Below are 19,104 nucleotides of genomic sequence, written 5' to 3' on the forward strand. Positions count from 1 at the left end.
CTCTTCGAACGATCCGCACATACCCCATGACAAAATCAAGTTCTCATGTTCAGCTTTGCTCTTGCTCTTTCGCTGGATAAATCTACATAAAATTTCGCGTAGAAATCCATAGAATAAGTAGTGAAATATTTTATTATTCAATTTCTATATTATTTTTAGGATACGCTCCACTTAACGTTCACAACATATTTTTATCGCATATTTTTATCCTTATTTAATATTTGATGACAAAAAGGAAGAAATAATCGCGAGCGTTTCGAACATTTAGTAGAACGTACTCTTTAATGTAATATTAAGATGAAGACCTATTTTTGTGAGGAAAAGAAAAAATAGACATCATATCGTTTGTAGATGGAATTAGTAGATTGCTGCGTAATGCTTTATTTGTACATCCAAAACGCGATTTAATATTCATATATATATGTTTTTATATACATTACAATGTAGTAATTTCTCATTGTCGAGACAAAATAATAAGATTTCTCGTTAAAATATATGTCTTTATAAGTTTCATACACGAAGAAGAACAAGGAAACTATTTTCGGAATCTCATATCGATATAAGTTGTAGAACTGGCACACTTTCGGCTCGTGTCGCCCGTATTGTTTTCTGCAAAGGACATAATTTTCAAGAGTATAATATTTTACGTCATGTAACTTTCCTGGAAGTTTAAATTTTAAGCGCTAGTCTCTTCTTCTCTCTCGAAGATACGTCAGTTATATAGTGGAAACTTACTAGGAAGACTCCCACATCGGGAGTTTGTTCGGCAGTCCTTAAAGTTTCTTTAAGTATTCGCCTTAGTAGTGGACGACCTTTTTAAGATGTTCCTAGTAATCAGTATGCAATAATCGACGCTGCGCTTTTATAATGTCTTCCCGCGAAAGACAGACTAAGATTTTAAGTCGCCTTATATGGAAGGTAGGTAACATTGTTACCAAATTTTTGTTTGTCTCGCAATGAAAGGAACATAGAATACAGAAAAAGAAAATTTTATTCTGTACTAATTAAACAATCTATTATTTCTACCTACAAACGACATCTATTTTTTTCTTTTCCTCACATAGGTCAGTATATATTCGTAGTCGAATTTTATATTTAAGACTTAAGTATGGTCTTAAAATGTCACAAGCCAATTACAGAGCATTAGCGTTTTAAGACATTACTTAAGACAATCTTGAAATAAGAAGATAAGAACTGACTATGAATATCTGCCATATATATAGAGCACTCACCTTAATATTATATTAAGAATAATACAATATTAAAATGAGTATGTTACCTTAATATTATATTAAGAATAATATAAAAATTGATTAACAAAAGTAGAAAACATTTCACTAAATATACTCTATGGATTTCTACTTTTCGCTAATGCAGAAAACCCACATGCAGAAACTCTGTTCAGCGCCGCGCGAGATCGATAGGGTTTTTGGCACAATTTGCGATCGAAGGTCCGGCTGGCAAAGAGAAGAAGACCGACGGTGAATCCGCTGCTCTTGCATCTATATACGCTATATACGCTACTGCGCGCGACGACGACGTCGACGACGAGGACGATGACGACGAGAACGACGACGACGATGACGAAGACTACGGCATTGGTAGTTGTCGTCGCACCCGTCGCCACCCTCACTCATACGTTCGCTCTCCTGCGCGCTTGCGTGCGTATTCGCAACATGTCCGCGCGACGGCTCACGGCGGCCGAGCGTATAGTCGTGGTTATGCGGCGGGGCGCGTTGCACCCCGCGAGCCGGTAGTCCTCAGTTCTCTGACGCAGGGGCGGCTCGCAATTCCCGCGCGAAGCGCCTCACGCATTCCACGTACTCTCACCCTCGTTCGCGTCGTTATCGTGCGTGCGTGCGTGCGTGCGTGCGAGCGTGCGTACGTACGTGTGTACTCGAGCGAGCTCGTAATCACGATCCTCGTGTTAACATCGTCGTCGTCGACGCTGTTGTCATCGTCGTCGAGGTGCTATTTCGTTCGCCAACCCTCCACGAGGTGGAACAGCCCCGTTCGAGGCCGTCACCGGCTCGTGCTCGAAGTGAGAGGAGAGAGAGAGAGAGAGAAAGAGAGAGAGAGAGAGAGAGAGAGAGAGAGAGAGAGAGAGAGAGAGAAGGAAGAAGAAAGGACAAGGACCGATGTACACGGTGCACCGTCCGATTGTCTGGGGGTAGCGAGGAAGTGAGAGGGCACCGCTCTTCAGCAACGTACGGCGTATACGACACAGAGAGTGCGCTCGCGCGCGAGGAAGAGAGGAGAGACGAAGGCATCGCGGGGTGGAGTGCGAACGGACGACGAGGGTGGTCTAGCCGGAGGGTGGGTGACAGAGAAACGCATAGGAAAGAGGGAGCGCGAGTGAGTGGAGCGAGAGAGAGCGAAAGAGAAGAACAGAGCGCGGAGGGTGGTTAGTGAGCGAGAGAGAGAGATAGAGATAGAGAGAGAGAGAGAGAGAGAGAGAGAGAGAGAGGGGGGGGGGGCAAAAGGCTCGAGGCAGGCGCGCGTATTGATTCCCGCGTGGCGTTATATGGTGAGGTGAGAAAGCTGCAACCGGAAGATTTCTCCTGCCTCCTTTCGCCGTCACGGAAGAAGGAGCGAGGAGAAAAATAGCCATAGAGGAGAGCGGGCCGAGTGTAAGGAAAAGGGAGAGAAGAGCGGCTCGCCGGAACACATCGCTCTCTCGCGTCTCCTGATCTCGTGCTCCCGCTCTCGTCAGGTACGTTTACGCGCCCGCGAGAAAGGAATATTCTTAACGTGTCTCGCGATTTATCCGCGTCTTGTGTCTACCTTTGCGTTTCTCTTCAGCGGTGCCAGGTTGCACGTTTCTCGAGGAGAAACGGGCAGGTAGGCAAGGCAGACAGGTCGGACTCTCTCTTGTCGCGCGAGGGTGAGACGAAGTTCACGAGCGTGAGCGAGAGATCAAGTGAAACCGATGAAAGAAAGAGAGAGAGGAGGGGAGAGACGGAGTAACCGAGAGAGAGAAAGATAGAGAGAAGGCACTCTCGAAAAAAGGGTATATCGATCGGGTTGGTCCGGGACCATCGGCTGGCACGCCACCACACGATTTTCGTAGTGGCTTCATTCTCTCTCTCTCTCTCTCTCTCTCTCTCTCTCTCTCTCTCTCTTCTCCCTCTCCTCTTTTTCCTTCTCTTTCGTTTTGTGCCCCCTTCCCCTTCCCCCTCTCTCTTTCTCTCTTTCTTTTTCTCTGTCCGATATGCCACCGGCATCGTGTGCACATCGCTTTTTCCCACGCGCTACCAGCTCGTTTTTCCTACCCAAACCGACCTCAAGTCGGCACAGGTGTCGCTCGAAAGCTCCTTGCGCGCTTCGGACGTCGACGCGCCGGTGTCCTCTTCCTTACGGGACGACACGGTCCCCGGTGAGTCCCCGTTGCACTCGATTCGGCGTGCGCGGTCTCTCTTTCCGGTGTGCCTCGCTCTTGCGCGGTGTTAGTGGTTTCGCCGATGATACCTTCGTAAGTTTTCTGTAAAGATCGTCATACGTTGTCCTGAATGTATCATCTCGCTTCAAGAAACTTGTTTTTAGCGGTGAGCGATTTTTAATCAGTGCACGACTCTTAAGAATGAATCCGACAATTTCCACTTTCGTTCGGCGCGGAAAAAAGCTCTTTCCGAGTTGGCAATCATTTTTACAACGAGGATGGATATTGGATGATGTTTCTCGAGAAAATTAGGCCAGTTATCAGGTTTTTTTTCATTGGAAAAAATCGACGGTTGCTTTGTGTAGGTTCCTTATTCTCAAGAATCACAGTACATCAATCATTCACGCAAATAGTGGTACACTGTTTGGTTTTCGTGCGCAAAAGTGGGCATAAATGGATATTAATGGATAGAATAAGACGATAAAATAGGTAAAATTTCTACAATTGCATAAGCATAGTTGTAAGTGGTTGTAGTTGTAAGAATTGACTAATCACAGTCGAATTTTGTCCTCATTTGACTATAATAGATCAATTCTTACAACTTCATCTATTTACACTGTTAAATTCATAATGTGAAATTATATTCACAATTTAAGTTATTTTTAATCTTATTTATAGATCGCCATTGCTCCTATTAATTCAATTGTCATTAATTTAATAAAAACAATAGTATTAAATAATTTAACTCAAGAAAATGTATTAAATTTGACTTAAATGTAGTTTATTATTTACTAAGTGCATACGTTAAAAATGAATTATTTATTTTAAAACTAACCACATAAATGGATTGATTTACATCTTGACATAGACGGAAGTAAAACATAATAAAATGTTATCTAACTCAAGAGAATAGATCATCATTGCTTCTTCTTTGATGTCTGTTGATTATAATAGTGCAGAACGCTTATACAATTATAGAACTAGTTTAATAATCCTCAGATGTGTTACACTTTTCAATGTAACAAGACATTTTATGAGTAACATGATTGCCGATTTCCTCTTCACGTTAACTGATGCTCTTCGACGTCACCAACAGCGACAGTCCCTAGCGACTGTCCCTCTCACGCTTCTTATGTCGCAAGATGTGATTTCTCCATTTCGTATTCCTAAATCACGATTTTGAACGTGCATTCGTGCGTGCCTTTACGTTTACGTGAGTGCGTGTACATTGTTGGAAAAAGAAATATATAACGTGTACAATAAAATATTCTTCGTTTTCCCCCGCCGTTTCTTCCGGCTGTCGGCCTCTGTCTTGCACATGCCAGTGAGGCACCCCTCTTTTCAGCGTGGTGGCCGTGGATCGATATAGCGTAGGAGGATCGCCACCGCGAGAAAGGAATCGAAGAGCGAAGTTCAAGAACCAGTTGAATGTCGGTTATGTAAATGGTTATGCCGTCGGCGTCGCGGTGGTGACGCTGTCATTTGATGTGCGAGCGACATCGGTGAAGATTTCACTACGTCTTGTGTTTGATTACGTTCGTTTCTACTTTATTTTTTTAGACGTTCTCACTGCTCCTGCTTTCACAAAAATATTATCTAGAGATTCGAGAAGTCTAGGGAATGAGATTTCGAGTCACCACATCGAATATTCGCTTACTCTCCCGAAATGATATTCAAACAGAAGATTTTCTGCTCAGTTTATTTGTGTGCTTTGAAAAGAAAATGTATTGTGAATCCATATTACGCTATACTGAAAAAAAAAACTAAATTTCAATAAATATTTATTTGAATAGTTCTAAATAAATATTTATTTGTGAATGTAAACATTTATTTGATACAGAAATCATGAATTTGATTTTTTTGAATGTTTATTTATTATTGTTAACACTTATTTAATACTATTTAAAAAAATATGATTTAGCAAATGTTTTTTCAATGTAATTTTCAATTTTTATTTCGTAGAAAAAGTTTTATTATTTTGTTATATTGTTAAATATATATATATAAATAAATACATACAAAGATATTTTTAGGTTTACTTTTTTAAAAAAATATATGTGTGAATATATGACTTTGTCAAATGTATGCAAGTTTTCGTGCAAAATCGGAGTACCTGAATGCTTAAATTCCGCCGATAAACGGTCAAACATGGAAAGAATCCAATTAGATTTCCACGGCAAGTGGAATGCGGGCGAGTTAGACGAGCTAGAAATCAAATAGTTTCTTCTTCAGTTCGATCTCTCCGTATATCGGAAGTTCTCTCACGCTTTTGCGTTAATTTCTCCCTTTATAACAGAAGCACTAACAACAATCAAATCAATTTACGAACGAATAAATACTGCCGTGCGTTCTCTCGTTGATCCTCATTATTATTTCACGTTGAACTTCGCTTTGTCGGTGTGACGTGTATACACGTGATTTTAAACATTACCTGCACCAAACAAATCGAGGAATCGTTTATTAATACTGCAAATAGCGAAGCGGTTCAGAGCTGCTTGCGTGTTTAACTAGTTATTTCCAATGAATTCTCGCGTTTGCTGAATATGCTTGGGTAAATGCCAGACAGATCTCTGCTAATCTGTACACAATGTGAGCGTAACGTTTATAAGGAAGGTAAGCGAAAGGAGCGAAGACTGCGAAAAGGAAAGAGAGAGAAAGAAAGAGACAGGCTTGATATTGCTGAGACGAGCCAGTGTCATTCGCGAGAGAAAAAAATCGCCGGGCATCGTTAAGTGTTAAGTGGCGTGTGTAAGGGTGTTAAGTAACCCGTGGCGTGATAGGACGTAGTTAATCTCACGTATGCGTAAGAACGATCGGTCCGCTTTCTTTGCGCCTTCGATACCGCCATTAACGGAGCGGCGCCGATGTTTTACTTACAGGGAAAAATTGCCAGTAGTTCACTCCCTCGCCCTTTTTCGCCCTACTCTTCTCGCACCCCCCGGTTAATCGCGCGTCTCAATAACGGCGATAATTTATTGGCCGTAGTCACGTGGCTCTCGCGACTCGCGTAAGCAGTAAACGGTGGTCGTTTCGTGATCTTTCAGGAGGACGGAACAGGGTGAGGATCGGCGCACGACAGAATGAGAGAGATCGTCAGTCACCGATCGAGCAGGGACCCGTTGGCCCTTTGCACGAGAGATGGTTTTTAGAAGGTACGTAAATGGAATGGAAGAATCAACATACACTCGCGCGTCCGTTTCTATGGCCAGTATTCATAGTCGATTTTTATATTTAAGAAGATTGTAAGGGCATAAAACATATATATTAACATTTATGCTTTAAACAAATTATATATATGTGAAAGTTGTGTTCATAACATTCTTTTTATTGAACAACGCATTTTTATAAATTATTTATCTTATTTGATATTAGTTTTATTGTTGTAAACAAAAATTTTAAAAATAACAAAAATCTAAATTTTTTAATATAATTTTAAGTATTAAAAATGGCTTGTGCAAAGTTTCATTAAAATTCACCAATTAGTTTATAACAAATGATATTTTGTTTACTTACCGAAAAATTAATGTCTCAATGTAACTTTACATAAATATTTTTGAATTTATAAAGTATTTATATAAAAAAATTGAAATTTTTATCATTATTTTATAATACATTTTCACATATTTCTATTAGAGAGACAAATTTAAAAAATATTACTTTTTATTGAAATAACTTTTGATCCCTTTTGGTCAATTGTCTTTCATTTTTTTGTATTATTTTTAAATGCTATTTAGAATAATCCATAATTTTTTTCAAGTAATTCTTAACATATTACGTTTGTCTTACAACCTCCTTAGAACTATCTTAATTCTTTGCACTCTAAATTTTTTTTCGAAAATATAATAATACACATTTAAAAATATTGAATGTAACACGACGCTTCTGTGAATAAAATTGATATCGAGTTACATTCGAAAATACATATTACATAGGAAAAGGTTAAGTAGTCTTAAGAGCGTATAAAATTACACGAATTAAAAAGAGTTGTATTAGTATATTAAGATATTACTTAGGATGAAATAAGAACGGACTATGAATATTGGCTTATTTGTTAGTGGTAGGTACATAGAGAAACAATAGTTGTTTTTTAGCAGTAAATGTATACAATAAACGAATCAGTCGAGAATGTAAAGCAATACACAGAAAGAATAATTTTGCTGAGGTATCTAAAAAAGCTAGAGGTAGATCTGAAAATAATTTTGTTGACCATCAAAATATTTACGTAAGAATCTCGAGCATGAAGAGAAATATTGCAAAAAGTTTTGACATTCTACCAGCCAGTTAGAGTGTCCTATATAATTATTTTTATAATCCAATAAAATTATTTTTTGATATGTATCAAGCTAAAATTCTTTACGTAGCAATCCTTTCCATGTAGCAAATAAAAAATATTGATCGTTTTATTGCTTTACATTTTATTGCTTAAGTTTTTCTATATGCCACTGGCATATTTGATTTTTCGCTCATCTAATTGTAATTGAATAATCATATTTAGCGATCAATAGAGCAACCTATAATTGGAGCTGAGAGCTAATTTAACAGGAAAATAAAAGCGTAGCAAATTGTCGAATTATTCACGGAAAACACGATCGTTAAAGCGTCTAAAAATTTAATTACTGATGTGAAAATAATTTTATTGGTTCATCAAAATAATCACCTAGGAATTTCAAATATATAATGAGAATAGAGTAAAAAGTTTTGATAATTTAATAATTACTTTGAACATTCCACATTATATTGATAGTCCAACAAAATTATTTTCTGTATTTAGCTAAAATTTTAGATATTTCAATAAAAACATTCTTTCCATATTGGGATAAAAAAAAAGAAATAGAAAGGATAATAGAAAGCTAGATGCGAAACATCTGACCTGAACATTATAAAAAATATGTAAAAAGAAAGAGAACATAATTTCCGCCGCTTTTTTTTTGCGTCTCGAAAATGTGGCACGAATACGAGCTCGAGCAGTATTTTAGAGAATCATCTTTTTCCGAGCAGTTACAATTCCGCGGCAGTTCAATTTCTTCCTCTTCTATGTTTTTTTTTCTATTTCCTTTCGCAAATCTTCTTCTATGTCAGTCGGAAATCGTGTGCTCAGAGTTATTTGTTTCCGACTTACTCGGGAAATATGAATTGCATGTAACGTGTCGTGAAACTGTAATAACACTCTTCCACGAAGTCACGTAGAGAATTGGCGATTGAGCATGACAGAAAATTCGTGCCAGTCGATGTTTCTCAAATAAGGTGGCTGTTTCATTGTATGTATATCGTGGCGATATACACGACAAGATCTGAATACAAAAAAAAATCTCCTTTCTCACTGGGTTTTCCTGCATATAGAAATAAGTTGAATAGTCGCATTAAATCAGTAGGGATTATATTTGTAGAGAAAAAACGACTTTGTTGAAGTATTTAAAAATTTAGCTAGATAGAGATCTGAATATAATTTTATTGAACCATCAAAATAATTAAAGATCTTAAATGTGATGAGCAATGCTGCAAAGTATTTTGACATTTTAGCAATCAGTTTAAGCATCCTATATAATTTCATTTTGATGGCCTAAAGTCTGATTGCACCAATGTTACTATGACGAAGCTTAAAATTATCTGTCTCGTTTTAAGACGAGAGAGAGAGAAAGAGAGAGAGAGAGAGAGAGAGAGAGAGAGAGAGAGAGAGAGAGAGAGAGAGAGAGAGTTTTAAGTTTTGCTTAAAATCAAAGTAATGTTGGTGCAACTTTTCTAAGAAAATTATTTTCAGATTTCTTATTATCAAATTTATATTTATTTTAGTTTATACTTCAGCAAAATCTTCCTTTCCATATGTCTGTAGAAGCCGCTGCTATAATTTAATGACACTAATACTATGACACAATATGATTCAAGCCAAAAATGCTTTTCAATTATAATTAAATATATCATTATCGACGCAATTAATATGTCGTCGCAGTAAATTTCGCCGTTACGATTACGATTACTTGCGTAATCTTGTCCGAGTTGTTACAATGAGGTCAAACGGATAGCAGTAATATATCTATCTGCGTAATTATTTTTCTGTATGATGTACGTGAAAACGTATAAATCTCACTTTTTGTGGAATCACGAAAACACTGCGAAAAACAATCGACCGTAACGTCAGGTGTCTGCGCCTTCATTTTTCGAAATAACGAAAAAAAATGACGATTTGCGCAATTTGTTGCAATCATGTTTTTCTCTCACCACTTCCGTCGTGCATTCCCCGATTTCGACGTTCCAGCGCGTAATCAGTACGAGCCTCGAGGAGTGTTTAAGCTTAATCACGGGCCGCTATGGCGAGGCTGCCCCATAAAGCACGAACGGCGCATTCTCGAAGATTTACGCGATTGCGACGAAGGGCGGGGAAGAGGGCGAGAGGGACTGGGGATACAAAATCGGTGCACGGCACCCTCGGGAGCGCGTGACGGTTTATCTTCCTCCGTTGCATGTGCATTATTATCATTATATCGTTCGTTCTTTCTACCGTCGTCCCTTCCTCGCTTCGCCCTTCGCCCCCTTTTGCTACGAAACGCTTCCCTGCAGCGGCGCGCTGCGCCGGCTTGAAAGAATTTCGCAAGGGAGAGATTGACCGTTTATTCGCAAACTACAGCGACACTGTTTACGACTCCGCATTACGATGCATAGTGAAATAGCCGGCAGGATAAGCCGCTGCAGCGCGACTTCTTAGCGGTTATGGTTTCTCCTATACTTGGTCAGCACTTGTTACTCGAACGGACCTCTCCTTTATGGCGAATTTCGCGAGAGAGATCGCTGATCCATCGCCGAGGCACGCGAGCGATAAATCGAATAGACTGAAAGATAAGGAACACGGCTGCATTGCAAAGTTCTACAATTCACGTGTCTGCAACTGCGGTAAACTAATTCACGGGACAAGGATGCACGCAATGCGCATTTTCTTTTGAAGTATTTACTTGTTTTTTTTTAATTGTATATAATAACAATGGGTGCTTTCCAACAAGAAACATGGCACAGCGAATTTATTACTTCTTTATTATTTGTCAATGTTAAAAAATGATAAAATAATCACTGTGCTACACTGTGTTTCTTGCTGGAAAGCGCCAAATATAACAAAGCTCGATATAATAAAAATATTTTTGATTTCCTTCGTAAACGAGGAGAAAATTTTTTAATAACAGCTAGATTTTTTTATCTCACGCTTTTTTGCGAGTCCTTTTGTTTTTCTGGTCGAGACTAACAATAACGCTCTTCCATTCAACGGTTCAATTACGCGAGTGACGCTGGCCGTTTCAAGCTGGGACGACATCTGCGTTTCCTCACAATCGCGCCTTGGCGTGTTCTACTTTTCCCCGACATGTGCTCGTTTCAAATAAGTTCTATGAATGAAGTTCGTCTGACTCTAATTAAATCGCGTGAATGAGAGCAAGCAGGGCCGTCACCAAAAGTGTCAAGGATAATAGAATTTAAACCGGAAAGATAAACCTATCATGTCAAAGTGAGAATGAGAAGGGGAATTTTCGCAGGAGGATCAAACTTCAAAAGTATCGTCGATTTATTTGCGATGCGGGCGAAATAATACCGTTAAGAGTTGGGACGGAGTTTGGTCGGACATTTATATGTCACAGATAATATATCATTGACTATGATATTGACAAATGACAAAAACTTCGTCTTTTCGCAAATATCACAATATTTTCGTTTATTTCTAATTTACCACGATAGGATATTATATATCGTTGATTGCAGCATTAATCTGCTTTTAATTAATTTCGAATTTTGTTCAGCGCAGCTATTTAAATTCTGCCTTGGACGGCAAGATCTCCAACAAGATGCAAACCTATCTCTGCAGCAAACATAGCCCGTTAATCTACAAAATACGTTGATTTAGCAGAAATTTCTCTTCAGAATATCACAACATTCATTTATAAAGATAATAATCTATTAAATACTTTTCCAGTCAAATATACGCAGCCTGATTCTTTCTGAATCCTCGATCAGTCGCCTATTAGATAAATACTGCTACCTTTCCTAGAAGTGACTTTACTGCAAATTCCATGATGAAAAACTACAAAAACTATAAATTTTTACAAGACACATTATTAAATGTCAAAGGAGCAATGATAATTCAGTCTTTTGAATTAAATAACATTTTGTTATTTAATTTTTAACTTCTATATGTGTCAAAATCAAACTATTTCTGAGATTAGTTTCAGACTTCAAAGGAAATATCGGCTGTATATTAACATATGCATTTAATAAATAATATATTAAATTTCAATCGAATTTAATATATTTTCTTAAGTTAAATATTATTATTTAACTCTATTGTTTTAATCAAATTAACAATATATTGAGTAACAACAGTGGCGACCTACATAGAAATTATTAAAAATAACTGAAATTGAACATATTTTGATATTATGAGAATTTGATTTATCAATATAATATCATAATATAATATTGCTCACACATTCTGTTAACGATGAGTTTGCTTTGTCCGTATTTCCAAAGAGAATTAAAGAAACGATTTGATGAAATTATATGAGGGTTCGAGAAATCCCTTGGACTTTAACGAAAAGAACGAGAAAAATCGAATAAAGGGAAGGGGGGGGAAGGGAGATTCGTTTTTTAAAACGAGACCAATAAAAAAATCAAGGATTGCGGAATGTAGGGAGGAAAAAAGAAAAAGAAGAGAGATCTCGTTAATATGTGATTCAATTTAATTGAATCTTAATGAGTGAGTCTGACACAGAATGTCGTAGAAATAGTAATCCGAGCGGCTTGGCATAGCCGATCGCGACTGACGCTCATGAGATTCCTGTCATACCATACTATGACCCCAGATCAACCGTGATCGCGTGTCGGCATGTACCATAGATTATCCGATCATGTTCGATATATAGGTTGTTCGAGAAATAGGTCACCCATCTCAGCAAATATTAGAAATACTCAGGCAGGAATGATACCCAGTTTATATAATTTTTTTTATATTGAGTATTTTTATATAAAAATGAATCAAGAATCATAAAAATCAAATGAACTCTCATGTATAAATTTGGTTAACAGATAATTCGAAAAAATTTGCATCGTTTAATAATTCGATAATTAAATAATTTCTTTTATATAATTTTAAATAGTAGGAAATAGTTGGAATTTAAAATTCTCTTTCAAAACTCTCTCTCTCTCTCTCTCTCTCTCTCTCTCTCTCTCTCTCTTTCTCTCTCTCTCCTCCTCCCTCCCCCCCTCTCTCATTAATTATATATGACGTTAATAGAGAAAACTTGAAAATTGTGAAAAAAACCGCTGTTTAATAGAATTTTCAATAAGGGATTGAGAAGATTAACAAAAGATTTACAACTAAATTGGTAATACCTGGAATAAGAAATTTCTCGAGGAACTTAATTTTCGTTCTAAATTATCTTATATAGTTATAAATTTGTAAAATTGAATTCTTGTTTCTTAATTATAAGAAAGTTGCTCATTAGATTATTTTTCTCTATTAAATTTGGAAAGTTCCGTAATAAAAGATGGTTGATTTTGAATGTTACGGATTAGCCTAATGGAATTTTAAAATAATGGAATTTTATTTTCGTTGTTTTGGAAGAAGAACAAACATTCGTAAACGAAGGATGTCCCCTTTAATTTTAGCTTTCGTGTACGACGGCGATTTATTATAAGTAAGACTGACATGTAATAGTATTGATTGTCTTGAAACAATCAGCGATGTTTGTATTTTGCGTCGAGAATCAAACGAAGCGGGCGGCGTTTAAATATTTGGCAATCGCTTTCTTTCTTTTTCTCTCTCTCTCATTTTCACACACACACACACACACACACATACACACACGCGCGCGCGCGCACTTTGTATCCTTTGATGAAATCATCATATTTACCTCGTGTTGTGCGTACTAACATTGAAATAATTATAAAATCTGAATGCGAAGCTATATAAGCAATATGCCGATCATAATTCGGCCAAAATGCTTAATTTATACACTAATTACGTATGCAATCGAATTACGATCGAAATTATATCGCCGATTTGATTGTACAATTTAATATTTATTAATTTATTATAATTTTAATCGAATATATGTTTCTCGATGCTATATCAATATTATAAAATATATTATCTTCTCAAACTATCAATTTATTCAGAACACTTGATATTTACTCTAAATATCCTAGAATTTCAAATAAAACGTGTATTTATTTCTTTTAAATAATCAAACTTAGGATTTTTTTTTTTACGAATTTTGTCGAATTACAGCGAAATCAAATTAGCGAATATTCTGAGTTCTGATAAGTTCGCAGGAGGACGAATCGGGCGAGGCTCGCCATTTTATTGAGCGAAATCGCGACACCGATGCATCTCGGGGCGCGTATTTCAATTATTAATGTCGACATCACGTGTCACGGTTATTTCTGGGAGTAAAAAAGAGACAAGACATTTCGCATGGCCGGAGGAGGATATAATAGAAATGTAGGACGGTGATACAGGAGAGGTGGGGTCGAGGGTAGGAAGAATGAGAGAAAGCGGGAGGAAGAGAGAGTACACATTCTTCCCTGGATTTATATAACTCGTCGCCGGTCTCGTCTGCGGGGGCAGAGAAAGAGAATGGAGCGGAGAGGGGAAATTATCTGCATACGCGAATAGGTAATCGATCGCGCGCGGATACAGGACGGCAGTTAATAAATTAAGATAACCGCGAATCGGAGAACGAGAGGGAAAATGGGTTAATGAGACGTGACGGAGGAAATAGTTTTCATCGTATGGGAGAGAGGAAGAAGGGGAGGTGCGATCAGGAAAATGAGAAGAGCGACACGTGGGGATTATTACGGGGATCCATTACAAGTTTATGATTCGTCCATGGATAAAATATGGCCGCGCGCCTCAATATTAACCGTATATTAATGTGGCCATAAATTAACTGTCTAAGAACGACGTTCTATTCGATGCACGAGTGAGTTAAACGGAATACTTGCGAGTACTAAACTATCCGAATTCATAATTCCTCCATTATCAGGATACACTTTCTTGCGTTCTCCGCTAATAACTTGTTCTATTTAATGCACAATTTTTCGTTCATTTCTAAAAAAACATATATTGTAGAATTTATTTTTAAAAATTAAGGATCAAAACTGAGGAAATACAGGAGATGTACGTAAAATGAACATATTAATAATTACGTACAGAGATGTATAATTGTAAGCGGAATAAGTTTTGACTTAACTACACGGAGAGAATTGTTTTTTAGAGTTTACTCTGAAAATATGGTAGTTCTGGGATAACATTGTATTTCAAAGAATGTTATGTAAATTTCTTTCATTCGTAAAAGTATAATAAAATATAAAATAAGTTTGATTAATTTTACTGAAGTACATGGTAAAATCTTTAAAATATTGTATTGTATCACAACTATCACATTTTCAGGATGAATTTTAAAAGATAATTCTATCCGTGTACAGTTATCGTGGATCTAATAATAAGCAATAGTCCATTGTTGTAATAACAAATTCAAATAAAAATTAATTAAAGATAAAAAATAAGCAAATATATACTCTTCATAGATAAAGACTGCAGTTAAGTCGAAACTTGTTCTGTTTACGGTACACAATTATTAATATAATATATTCATTCTTAGGCTGGTACAAAAGCTAGAACTTCAACATTCAAGCAGTTGTGCAACTTTATTAAAAATAAATGAAATTTAAATTAAAAGAAAGGATTTTAAATCTTAAAATCTCTACTTTTGAAAGATTATTATGCCATTTGAGTTTCTGTAAGTTTCTACATAAGGAAAATTACGAGCTGAACAAAACAGAAAATTTTCTTTTCACTTTGCGAACCTGTCATATGCTAAAAAGAAACTTGTGAAAATTTTTTGACTTTCTAACGTGAAAGCTGAAGTTTTCCTACAAAATAATTTTTTTACCGATATTTGTAAGATTTTTTGTTAATCGAGTTATCATGGATTAACTGAAAAGAGTATTTTAACTTTAATTACTCCTAACTCCGTTAAAAATCGTACTGTAATTTAAACAACAAATTCTTGGAGCTAAAACTTGGCCCTATCGAGCAGTATAACTGCGCTATATAATTTTTTTTTAACATATAAACATAATTCAAATAAAGTAATATTACAAATTTTTGTTCTAATCCAATATTTAGGTCTTTTGACCTCTAATTAATCTTTTTTGAATTTATTACAATAACGAGCTGATACTTAGATTTCGAGAGTTGATTTTATTTTTACAATAAAGAAAGGAAACTTCACACTGATTTTCTTTTTTTTTTAATCTTCCTAAAAACACGCAACTTTAACTCAACTTGTCGTCGTGATTTCAGGAAGAGGGCATGACGCACCGAACTCATGCAGTGGCGAAAACACGTGCGCATCAAGTACGGTGGTCGAGTCGGTGTCGGTCAAGGACAGCGGGAGCGGGAGCAGGTGCAGCTGCAGGTGCGCGTGGTGCAGCTGCAGCGGGAAGGGGGCGCACGACTCAGCTACGTCTGTCATCAGCCTCAACTCTCGTCAACGGCTCGCCGCAGCTGCAGCGCAGCAACCATGCTCTGCTGCGGCCGCAGGAAAGTAAGTGCAGTATAACGCAAGATTTAACATACCTGAGATTGAGCATATCGATCGTAATAAACAGCGAAGGTACCTTGAACCTCTTAAAGATCGCAATCCTCAAGCATTTGAACGCAACTTTGATCTCTGCGAAATCATCTCTGATGCCCGTTTCTATCGATGTAGAGTAACTTTAATCTCGGTTTAACTTCTCTGTCTTTTTCTAACTCTTAAAATTAGGAAAAGATGAAATTGAATCATGAAGATTAAAATTAAACTACATTGGTACAAATGGACGTAGATCGCTTATGTTTATCTCTATACCAACATAGATTAGCTTTAAGGTGCTTCTAAGATCTGTTTCTACCAACATAGATTAACTTTAATTTCAGTTTAATTTACTTTTTATCTTTTTCTGATTTTAAAAATCAGAAAAAGATGATGAGTAAGTTGAACCGAGATTAAAGTTAATCTATGTTGATAGAAACAGATCTTAGAGGCACCTTAGAGATTTTCCAAGTCGACTCAGCGAAAATATTGACAGAACGAATTAACGCTAGGAATTTTACGTGCGTAAGATCGAACTTAAATGTCTTGCCAACAAATGATGGATTCGAGCCAAATCAGAATGCGTCAAAGTCCATTTTTTGAATCCGAATTGAAGAATTCACCCCCGCGCGGAATTTTACATTAAAGATTGCGTTGGAGTGAGCTTTGCAGTGAAAAAAAGAGATCTTTAGGAACGTCCGCATACGCTATACGTCACGGAAATTTTCTCTCACGCGTGTCTGCCCTCGATTCTCGTGCGAGGATTCCGACGTTCGTATCATGCCTGAATCACATTTCATGTACATTTAAAGGGCAGACGTGAATCATCCAGCATGTCCATCACGCGTTCATTCATATCGCAACTTTTATCCGATACAATATTACGCGTTGCCAACGGTGCAAAAGTTATTCGTATACGAGCACACGTTTATAATTTTACATTCTCCGCGGGGTGCCCCGTCATGCATTCACCGCGTTCTACTTTCCGTTAAGTTTATTCCCAATGGGAAATCCTCTTGAATCTCGATGTCAAATATGTAATTGATACTATTCAAGCGTTAAATCAAGTTTCCGTTAAAATAACTCGTCGCTCAGAATCATCTGTAAAGAGCGAGATTTTATCTATTCCCGAAGTAAAATCCATTGAAAGTTTCACTTCTCGGTATTAGCTCTTTCATGCTCCGTGCGAAGAGCTTAATTTTGGCAAGAAACAGAAAGTTTTACTAGATTTTAAATCAGTACTGAAATAATTCGATGAAACGTTCCCACGCATTTACAATGAGAATTGTATTTACAATGAGAATAACACAATCGCTAGGGCTTCTTTAATAGTGTTTAATGTATTTTAGTAGTATTTAATGCGCTCCGATTTGTAACGAGTGTTAAAATTTTTCTAAGAGCTTTATATTCATTTATAATCATGAAAAATAAATGATTGTATAAATAATTATAATTTGCGAGCATGAGAGTGAGGGATTATTTTCTTTTCTCTTATTTCAAACTGAATTTAAATCTTCCATCGCCATTTTTAAAAAGTGGAATTTTGATGCGATGTTAGAAATGAAGAAAAGGTACATTTGTATGTACACGATACCAGAAGCGATTAAACAAAATTTTCAACCCTCCTTCTTCGTTATCCGTATATTGTATATCGCGAACTGAGAAACGGCGGCATCGAAAGGATGAAGCCAAAGTTATTCGAGTATATCGTTGTCGAATACCGGCTTCGGATTGCTGTCCATTCAATTTGTCTCGATAAATCGTCAGGGCTTCCATCGTGTCAGGCCGGTCACGCGATTTTTCCTTTCACGATAAGATCTACCCTCGGAATCGGAGCTTTAAGTCAATACATGACCTTAACATTAAAAAATATTGTACTGCGATTTAACATACTATATATAAATTGTTTTCCTTTTTTTCTCGAATTTAAAGTGTAAAAGATATTATTCTTAAAATTAATATTTGTGATTTTACAAGCGTGAAGCATATTTAAATGTTAGAGTTTTCAATAGATCTCGCTTCGATAACGAAAATAACGATGCGACGATCTAAAATTATCCGAGAAATTATTGAAAGAAAGCATTGTTATTAACGTACTGATCAATGATATCGTGATTGAAAGCAAAAGCAAACGTTGGGTAAAATGTCAATTGATTTAATATCGTTCCTAGAAAATCCTTAGCAATGTAATCGCGTACTCTTTAAAATTTTTGAAATGAAATCTAATTCTAACAGTGATAATAGAGGCAATATTAAAAAAAGTGGTTCAATTTTTAAGAATGAGATTTCATTCAGGGTTCTTTCTTTTAGTTATTTCATAACACAACAATCGATACTTTGTCTATGTGCTTTTGCCTAAAGTTCTTATAAAGAAGTAAAAATTTGGTTAATTATCTTTTTGATTAAAAATGGCAGAAAAAAAACAGTAGCTGTCGTAACCAAAAATTGCAATTGGTAACTAAATGGCAGATGTAAAATATGGACAGCTAAAATATATCGTAACTAATCTTATATCTATATTATAGCAGTAACAGCAAACCATTTCGCTGTAGTTTATAAATTTATAGTTACAACAGCAAATACATTATAACAAACTAAGATTAGCTGCGGCAGAGAAAATTTTTTTTTTGTGTACATGCATATACGTGCACTTAAAATATGCACAACTATAGAAGGCATTTTACATATCTGCTTTTCAATTTTTTCACGTGCTCAATCATCATCTTTTGATTGGTTCTATTATTTTTCATCAAGCCAATCAAGAATAGGACAAGATTGGCTAGATTCTTATTTCTAGTGATGCGTTCGGGGAGATGCTATTAGCGCTATTTCTGTCATTCCATCTTCATTAATACACGTTTAATACACGTAAAACAAAGAATGACACGAATAGCGCTAACACGTCTCTCCGAACACTTAAGGATCATATATTCTTGTCCTCAGTGCAGTGCTTGTACTGAGAGAGATGATTTTGTTACAGGAACAAATCAAGAGAAAGCAAATGTGATATTTATTAAAAAACTGATTGATTTATTACGATTGCAAATTAATTCGTCAATGTAACAAATAATTAATAGTATCGCTAGCAAATAAAAGATTCATATATATATATAT

At 36.5% G+C, this 19,104-nt stretch overlaps 1 protein-coding gene across 1 annotated transcript in view; it reads left to right on the plus strand.

Annotated features, from left to right (window-relative positions):
• The first annotated feature begins 2,560 nt into the window (after positions 1–2,560).
• Positions 2,561–19,104, plus strand: part of LOC108687997 (rho GTPase-activating protein 100F) — a 67,978-nt gene continuing 51,434 nt past the window's right edge. The window contains exons 1-3 of the mRNA XM_018194049.1: positions 2,561–2,713; positions 6,424–6,531; positions 15,720–15,963. Coding sequence (XP_018049538.1) covers positions 15,745–15,963 — 219 coding nt within the window. The 5' untranslated portion in view covers positions 2,561–2,713; positions 6,424–6,531; positions 15,720–15,744. The remainder of the gene's footprint in view (positions 2,714–6,423; positions 6,532–15,719; positions 15,964–19,104) is intronic.

Source organism: Atta colombica, unplaced genomic scaffold, assembly GCF_001594045.1.
Source record: "Atta colombica isolate Treedump-2 unplaced genomic scaffold, Acol1.0 scaffold224, whole genome shotgun sequence".
NCBI classification, from domain to species: domain Eukaryota; kingdom Metazoa; phylum Arthropoda; class Insecta; order Hymenoptera; family Formicidae; genus Atta; species Atta colombica.